Source organism: Podarcis liolepis (genome assembly GCF_965112155.1).
Source record: "Podarcis liolepis genome assembly, chromosome: 10".
Lineage (NCBI taxonomy): Eukaryota > Metazoa > Chordata > Lepidosauria > Squamata > Lacertidae > Podarcis > Podarcis liolepis.
Window position 1 is genome coordinate 1,758,002 of NC_139562.1, and position 8,693 is coordinate 1,766,694.

At 53.7% G+C, this 8,693-nt stretch overlaps 1 protein-coding gene across 4 annotated transcripts in view; it reads right to left on the bottom strand.

Moving 5' to 3' along the window:
• Positions 1-7,651, bottom strand: part of IMPDH1 (inosine monophosphate dehydrogenase 1) — a 67,003-nt gene extending 59,352 nt beyond the window's left edge. Inside the window, exon 1 of one of the 4 annotated variants that reach the window (XM_083461217.1) lies at positions 7,262-7,651. In XM_083461217.1, the coding sequence (XP_083317343.1) occupies positions 7,262-7,494 (233 nt within the window). In that variant the 5' untranslated portion in view covers positions 7,495-7,651. The remainder of the gene's footprint in view (positions 1-7,261) is intronic. The other 3 variants (XM_083461214.1, XM_083461215.1, XM_083461216.1) reach the window with 3 other exon arrangements.
• Between the last annotated feature and the right edge of the window lie 1,042 nt (positions 7,652-8,693).

The window sequence follows — 8,693 nt, forward strand, 5'->3', positions numbered from 1 at the left end:
AATTGCTTGGGATCTGAAGGGATTGGAAGCTGTCTGGTCCAAATTGGGAGAAGGGAGGCAAGACGCTCCCTGATCTCCAAGGAACACCCTATTCTTTTTTTATTACTATTAGCAAAAAACATAAACAAACAAACAAACAAACAGAAAAAGGAAAATGGAAAAAGAAAAAGAAATCTTACAATAAATGTTCTTGGACTGATTTAGATCTTATATATAGTGAAATTATTTAGAAATCTAAGATTTATATACTAATGTAGTTATACAATAAGGTAAAGGTAAAGGGACCCCTGACTATTAGGTCCAGTCGTGACCAACTCTGGGGTTGCGGCGCTCATCTCGCTTTCTTGGCCGAGGGAGCCAGCGTACAGCTTCTGGGTCATGTGGCCAGCAGGACTAAGCCGCTTCTGGCGAACCAGAGCAGCGCACGGAAACGCCGTTTACCTTCCCGCCAGAACGGTACCTATTTATCTACTTGCACTCTGATGTGCTTTCGTACTGCTAGGTTGGCAGGAGCAGGGACCGAGCAATGGGAGCTCACACAGTCACGGAAATTCGAACCACCGACCTTCTGATCGGCAAGTCCTAGGCTCAGTGGTTTAACCCACAGCGCTACCCGCGTCCCATTCTTTTTTTATTACTATTAGCAGGAAAAAACAAACAGAAAAAGCATACGTAAAAAGGAAAATGGAAAAAGAAAAGAACAAGTAATCTTACAATAAATGTTCTTTGACTGATATAGATCTTATCCTATATATAGTGAAATTACAGTCGTACCTCAGGTTACAGACGCTACAGGTTACAAACGCTTCAGGTTACAGACCCCGCTAACCCAGAAATATTACCTTGGGTTAAGAACTTTGCTTCCGGTTGAGAACAGGAATCGTGCTCCGGCAGCACGGCAGCAGCAGGAGGCCCCATTAGCTAAAGTGGTTCTTCAGGTTAAGAACAGTTTCAGGTTAAGAACGGACCTCCGGAACGAATTAAGTTCTTAACCCGAGGTACCACTGTATTTAGAAATCTAAGATTTATATACTAATGTAGTTATACAATACATTGCAATACAATATCTTTAAAAAAGAGACATTTGTTCACAAGATCAAGGGAGTGGATCAGACGTTGCCATGTCCTTCTGGAGCGAGACCAAAAGCCTTGACTCTCGCGTCCTGGAATAACCGGGATTGGTGATCACTTTCCCAAGTCAGCCCAAGACAAGCAGTCTATGGGCAGGAAACGGAAGCCCTCCAAGCAGCCCAGAGGTCTGGGGGCATGGGAAGAGGGAGGTGCCCCACCTTTGCCCAGGGGGAGCAGCAGCTGGGGCCGCCCCGGATATGCCTCTTCCCTGCTGGCTCTGCTCAGCCCATGGCAGCCAGGCCACAATTAGCAGCATTTGCTGCCTGGGAGATTAAGGTCTCCAACGTCACTCCTCTATCCTGCGGCAGAAATAGCCAGGAGCAGCTTTGCGGGGCAAGGGTGCGCCAGAAAAAGGTAGGCAGCGTTTCCGGAGGGGTCCGCAGAAGCCAATGCCCTGCCCTGCTTCTCTTAATGTGTGCGGAAAGCAGAGCCAGAACAAGAATGAGTTTGTGTGCATTGGCAAGTCCATGTGCAACTCACAGTCTTCCGCTGGGCAGTAGATATTCTCTGTCTGCCTCCCCACTTAACGCAGCTATAGGCTCCTGTTGATCTACTCAGAAACAGGCCTTGTTAGCACTGAAGCGTCTGACATCGAGGAACTGGACCTGACCGATTTGCGCGGCTCCAAATAAATTCCGGGCTTTTTACAAAGTTACTGAAGTGCGCTGTGCATTTGGCACCTTAAGTGCCCAAAAAGGGACAAGGAAATTCTTGCTTAGAATGGTTCTGGGGCTGGGCATGTCACCAGACCTCATGGAGAATAGATAACATAATCCTTGCAGGCGCTGGTGGACTCCATCCCCTGGTCGCCCTCCTAGTTTTCCATTGTCAAAGGAAGAAGGGTCTGCTGGAGAGCGCCCCCCCCCACTTTCCCTCCAACCCCCCCCAGTTCAGTCCTGCAAAGAACTTGAGGAAGAGCTGTTTGCTGCTATCTGAGGATCGCTGTGTATACTGAAGGCTATCTCAGGATTGAACCACCCTGTGATCTTTAGATAATAATAATAATAATAATAATAATAATAATAATAATAATAATAATAATAATAATGCAGAAGGTCCCAGGTTCAGTTCTCCATGGCAGGGCTAGGAGCAGACCCTGAAGCCCTGAAGCGCTAGCGGTGTTCCTACATTGGGGCCCAATCCACTTGTCTGCCCTCGATGGGTCAAGCCCAAGGCCAGCCCAGCTGAGCTGCTTTCCTCCTCAGCTACCTTTTGACAGACAATAGCTGAGGACCTCAGAGTGCTGTAGACGGCCGGAGTCGATTCTCCTGCTCCCGCCCCACTGTCCTCTGTGCTGTGTGGGGCTCAGGAACCCTGCAAAGCAGGTTTGGCCAGGCCGGGCAGGTGGAAGAGAGGCCCCCTCTTTCAAGGGGGAGAGGGTCTCTGGCTGGCTCCTCTCCATGACGCCCACACTCTGCCTCCACAGTGAAGAGGCAGCAGTGATCCCGAATAACAGGAAATGGCAGCATAGTGCTTTTCTGCTCAGGTTCCGATTGCAGGTTTCCCAGTAGAGACATCTGACTGGCTACTGCGAGAACTGTGTTGAGCCACTGGCTGGATCCGGCAGCCAGGCTCTTCTCCTTCCCCTACGCTCTGCAGCAGTGGCGGTACAGGGACAGGCTGGGTCTCACGCATCCCTTTTGGGTCCTCCTGAGCTCTGGAAAGCCCCTGGGCACCCATCATTCAGGCAGCTCAGCTGGACTTGACCCAAGGGGGCTCCCTGCCTTCCACGAGTTTACGGCGTAGGTTTTCAGCCCCTCTGATTCGGCACACAAGTGCCGCCAGCCAAACCCCATCCAGACCCGGGTGAAATGGCCATGGGCCAACGCCCACCCCCTCCCCACCGCCGGCAGATGCTACGCAGATCAGATGAGCACCTGCCAAATTCATATTAAGCCTTTAAAAGTCATTACGTAAGAGCTCAGACACTTTAGGCCAAAGGCAGATAACTAGCCCCCGAGCAGCCATCCGAAAAGAGCTCCCACCCCGGGGTCACCCAGGGTCTCTGCTGAGCAGATGGAGACTTGCAGAAAAATTAAATCATAATCGTCACCCACCCAGCTTAGGCAGCCTTCAGATTCGCCATGGAGCCTCAGCTCTGGAGCCTCAGCCCCCAGCCCCGTTGGGGTCATTCCCAGTTCCTGGCTGAGGAGCTTGGGCCCCAACCCTTCTATGGGGATCCTCACCCCTGGAAAGGGGCTCAGATTCTTCCTACAGCCCAGGCCCCTATGCCTTCTCCCTTTGGTGCCACCACACTATCTATGCCAGCGCTCTCTTAAGCCACGGCCTAGCACCCTCGTACCTACGGGACTGCCTCTCCCAGTCTGCCCCACGGAGGACCTCAAGGTCCATAAATAGCAACACCCTCGAGGTCCCGGGCCCTAAGGAAGTCAGATTAGCCTCAACCAGAGCCAGGGCCTTTTCAGTGATGGCTCCAGCCTGGTGGAACGCTCTGTCTCATGAGACCAGGGCCCTGCAGGATCTGATCTCTTTCTGCAGGGCCTGTAAGACAGAATTGTTCTACCTGGCCTTTGGCTTGAAATCAGTTGATTCCCTCCCCCTCTTTCTTTTTTCCTTTCTCCTCCAGTGATGAGGCTGTATTTTAATGTTTTAATGTCACATTTTAATCTTGGTTTTAAGTTGTATTCATTCAACTTGTTTTTATTATTGCTTGTTAGCCACGCTGAGCCCGGCCTTGGCTGGGAAGGGTGGGGTATAAATAAAATTTATTATTATTATTATTAGCCTCCTGGTGAACCAGGTGGCCTTTCAGTAAATGGGTTGGATCAGTGATTTGCTCCTTGGCATCATCACAACTGGGGACCAGTTTACCTGTGAGGTCTCCTTACCCCTCAAGCACCCTCTCGACCTCTTCGGGACAAGGCCTCTCTCCTGTCAGCAACCTTTTTTATTGTTTGAATCCTGTTATAGTTTAATTGCATCTACAGTGGTACCTCGGATTAAGAACAGTCCTGTTTACGAACGATTCGGTTTATGAACTCCACAAAACCGGATGTAGTGTCCCAGTCTGAGAACTTTACCTCGGTCTACAAACAGAATCCGAGCGGTCGAAGGGCACCGACAGCGAGAGGCCTCATTAGGCAAAGCGCGCCTCGATTTAAGAACGGTTTTGGTTTAAGAACGGACTTCCGGAACGGATTGAGTTCATAAACCGAGATACCACTGTATTTCAAATTATGACTTTAGTCTTCCCCATTTGATCTGTGTTGTTTTGATTAATAATAATAATAATAATAATAATAATAATAATAATAATTTAAACCCCACCCTCCCTGGCCAGAGTTGGGCTCAGAGCGGCTAACACCAATAAAATCACAGTAAAAACATAATGGGGGGGGACCAATTTAAAATACAGGTTAGAATGCAATTTAAAATGCACCCTCATTTTAAAGTAGCCGATAAATCAAGACCATAAGGGGAGGGAAACATAAGGGTCAGACTGGAACAGCTCTGTCTTGCAGGCCCTGCGGAAAGATGTCAGGTCCCGCAGGGTCCTAGTCTCTTGTGACAGAGTGTTCCACCACGTCGGGGCCACTACTGAAAAGGCCCTGGCCCTAGCTGAGACCAATCTAACCGCCTTGTGACTTGGGACCTCCAAAATGTTGTCATTTATGGACATTAAGGTCCTCTGTGAGGCAGACCAGGAGAGGCGGTCCCGTAGGTATGTGGGTCCTAGGCCGCATTTGCCCAGGCCACCTTCGTTCCTGGTCTGGGGAAAACACCGGATATCGATAAACATTATTTTTATTGCTATTGCCCAGATATACTCACAAGGACCAACACACACTCCACGCCACATGCAGAGCTTTCCCTTCCATGATGATTCCCATTACAGCTGGACACACCCACCCACCCACCCACACACACCCCCCCCCTGTGTAGCTGCTGCACCTTCTGTTGGGAATAACAGTGGCCTACCTTGCAGCGCTGGGACGCGGGTGGCGCTGTGGTCTAAACCACTGAGCCTCTTGGACTTGCTGATCAGAAGGTCAGCAGTTCAAATCCCCACGACGGGGTGAGCTCCCGTTGCATAGTCCCTGCTCCTGCCAACCTAGCAGTTCAAAAGCACGTCAAAGTGCAAGTAGATAAATAGGTCCCACTCTGGCAGGAAGGTAAACGGCGTTTCCGTGCGCTGCTCTTGTTCGCCAGAAGCGGCTTAGTCCTGCTGGCCACATGACCCGGAAGCTGTACGCCGGCTCCCTCGGCCAATAAAGCGAGATGAGCGCCACAACCCCAGAGTCGGCCCCGACTGGACCTAACGGTCAGGGGTCCCTTTACCTTTACCTCTCAGGGCTAGTTCTGTGTGCTTGTGCCAGTCCACAAGAAGGGCTCTGCTGGGTCAGGCCACAGGTCAGCTGCTTGCCAGGTCATTTCAATGGGACTTTTGCACAATGAAGACTTCCCCCTGCAGTTGCGTCCCAGGTGAATCACAGGACAAGAAATGGGGCAGCCTTCAAAAACTGGCACGTCTGGAGCCTACAGGGCTGGCTGTGCAAGCGAGAAACAGGGACCAGGGGCCGTCACAAGGATACTGGGCAGGGGCCCTGGAGGTCAGGGGTCCCTTTCCTTTGCACTGAGATGGACCTGGGTTCAATGCCTAATAGTGCTGCTGTCTCCAGGCAGGGCTGGTTACGGCCCCCTGCCTGAAATTCTAGACAGCTGCTGTTGACAGCGAGTGGAGAAGAGCCTTTCTCAACTTTGGGTCCCCAGATGTTCTGGCACCCCTGACCACAGGCCATGCTGGGGTGACGGGAGTTGTAGTCCTGCAACATCTAGAGACCATGAGAGGCTGATGCTGAAAATACTGACCTAGGTGGGATGAGCTCTGCCTCTGTGCAAGGCAGGGGGGAGTCTCAGGATCCTGCCCAAGGTCACCTCTTGACTTGGCTGGGTGGTGCAAATGTCTTCATGGCCTCCTGGAGGGACCTCCAGGAGGATTCCAGGAACATTTTGGGAGCCAGTGGCAGATTCCAGGTCTGCAGCAGCATCTACTCTGTTTCTTTTTGAACCATAGACACTGAAAGCTCTCTAAGCCCAGGGATTTGTTTTGAGGGTCAGGACCGAAGGGAGCTCCCACTTGGGGTTGGGCCTGGAGAAGGGAAGGTGAGACCGCAGGATGGAGCAAACTTGTTTTCTTCTGCTCCAGAGGGAAGGATCTGAACCGGTGGATTCAAAGGACAGGAAATGCGATTCCGACTCAACATATGGAACAGACTTTCCAATGCTAAGAGCTGTTTGGCAGTGGAACAGTCTCCCTCGGGAGGCTGTGGGCTCTTCTTCCTTGGAGGTTTTTAAGCAGAGGTTGGGTGGCCGTATGTCATGGATTCTAGAGCTGAGATGCCTGCCTTGCAGCAGGTTGGACTAGATGACCTAAGGGGGTCCCTTTCAACACACACTGCCAAACTTTATTCATTTCAGCTGGTTGACGTAGGGAGGCAGAAGAGCCAGCTTGTTGCTACTGTTGTTATTGTTGATGTTATTAATTCAGTTCCTTATCCTCCCTTCCCTGGCTAAACTCAAAATTGCAGTATGAACGTCAATTAAAACCAATGTGCAGCCCCTAAAAATATACCCCCTGTGACACAGTCAAATGGTTTTGAGCCACTGGAAGTCAGAAACCCTTGTTGATCTACTTTGGGTCACCCAGAGGTCCACCAGTCGATCCCCGCCTAACCTCTGCCACTCAAGGGCTGTCGGGCCAGTCAGGAACCTCCGAGGAGCAGAGAAGCCCCGGGCTGGGAGCGTCTCTTCTGGCACGGCAAGCGCAGCGACGGGGGGTGGGGGGTGGTGGCTGGTGCTCTCCAAGGGCGACCCGGGGCCAGTCGCCCCCACTCAGCACCCAGCCCACCTCGCGGGGTAAAGCCGGGCTGAGCGCCCGTGTGGACGCGCACCTGGCGCCCAGGTGCAGAATAAGCAAGTGCGCAGCACGTCTGAGTTCCGCCTGCCAAACTAAAACGATCCTTTTGCCAAGAACCGAAGTTCAGAAGCACCGCGATTGGTTCCGGAGTTAGTGGGGAGCGACCCTTTGGAAACCAGCCGTGGGGAAGGAGAGACTAGCTCCCCCCCCCGACCCCCACCCCAGGGCTTCCCCGAATCCGGCGCCGCTCACCTCTCCGGCTCGTAACCGGCCTGCAGGAGACGAGCGTTGTACCTCTGCGCCGCCGTCTCGTGTCCCGCGTAGATGGGGGCGCAGCCGTTGGCCGGCCCGCCGGGGCGCCGCGTCCTCTGGCCGGGGGCCGCGGGCTCGCGCAGCGGCCCCACGATGCGGCTGTAGTCGTAGTGGGGCGCCCCCGACGCCTCTTCGCCCGCCTCGACGCCGCACAGCGCCGCCTGCCCGTCCATGGCGAGCAGCCTCGACGGGGCGCACGGCGCGCTGCGGCGCTCCGGACACTGTCCGAGCCGCGTCCCCGGAGCGGATGGCCCTCGACGGCGCGCTTGCGGGCGGCTCTCCCCGGCAAGGCGCTCCCGGCTCCTGCGCGCCCGTCCTCTGCCGCCGCCGCTGCCCTGCCCGCGCTGCCTCCACCCCCGCCGGGCAGAAGCGGCCGAGGCTCCGTGCCAACAGCCGTGCCCAGAGACGCGCGCGCCGAGGAGCGGAGGACGCCCTCCCGTGGACACAGGCGCTCTCCGGGGGGCCTCGAGGGACGCCCCTGGGGAGCCCTTCCGAGGCAGGGCACCCTGGAGACCCCGCCTCGCCCCGCCTCGCCAGATCCCTCCAAACCCCGCACCCTCTCCTGTTCCTCTGAACGCGCTGGCAAAGCAGAGGTGCCTCTGCACATGGGCAGAGGGCGATTTCTCTCCCGGCGAGTTTAGGGTCAGCCAGGGGGCAGGGAAGGTTTTTAAGCAGATCTTTAGCTGAGATTCCTGCATTGCAGGGGGTTGGACTAGATGACCCCTGGAGGTGGCCTCCCAACTCTACCATTCTATGCATGTGCATGCCCACTTTTCTCTTTAGAAATTGGGTGGTGGTCTGGACAGGCAGAGCAGCTGCTTTCCTTGGCTGGGGACCCCAGCCTGGAATTGGGGGGCACAGGGAAGGCGCTTGGGTGGGCAATGTACCAGCACGGTTTTTGGGTTTTGCTGTGATGCTGCCATCACCCATCTTCCTTCAAACACACACACACACACACACACACACACACACACACACACACACACACACTGCTTCTAGGGTGGCTGGTATTGATATTTGATGAATTATTGTATTTTAATATTTTGCTGGAAGCTGCCCAGAGTGGCTGGGGAAACCTGCCAGATGGGTGGGGTATAAATTGTTGTTGTTGTTGTTGTACCAATTGCCACATGCAGATTTGGTGCAGATTTGTGCACAAATGCCCCGAGATGGTCGCACCTAAACACATACCTAAACAGGACACTGCAAAGTTAACCACGGAGAGGTAGCCTCTGAGCATACCCTGAGTGGTTTTCACTCACCTTGCAGCTCACCCTGCCCCTGGGTTAAGGGGGAAGGGGCTTCCCGGTCCTGATCTCACGCTGCAGCCCTGGGTTTCTTTTGGCCTGCGCCAGAGATCCAAAGGCCACCG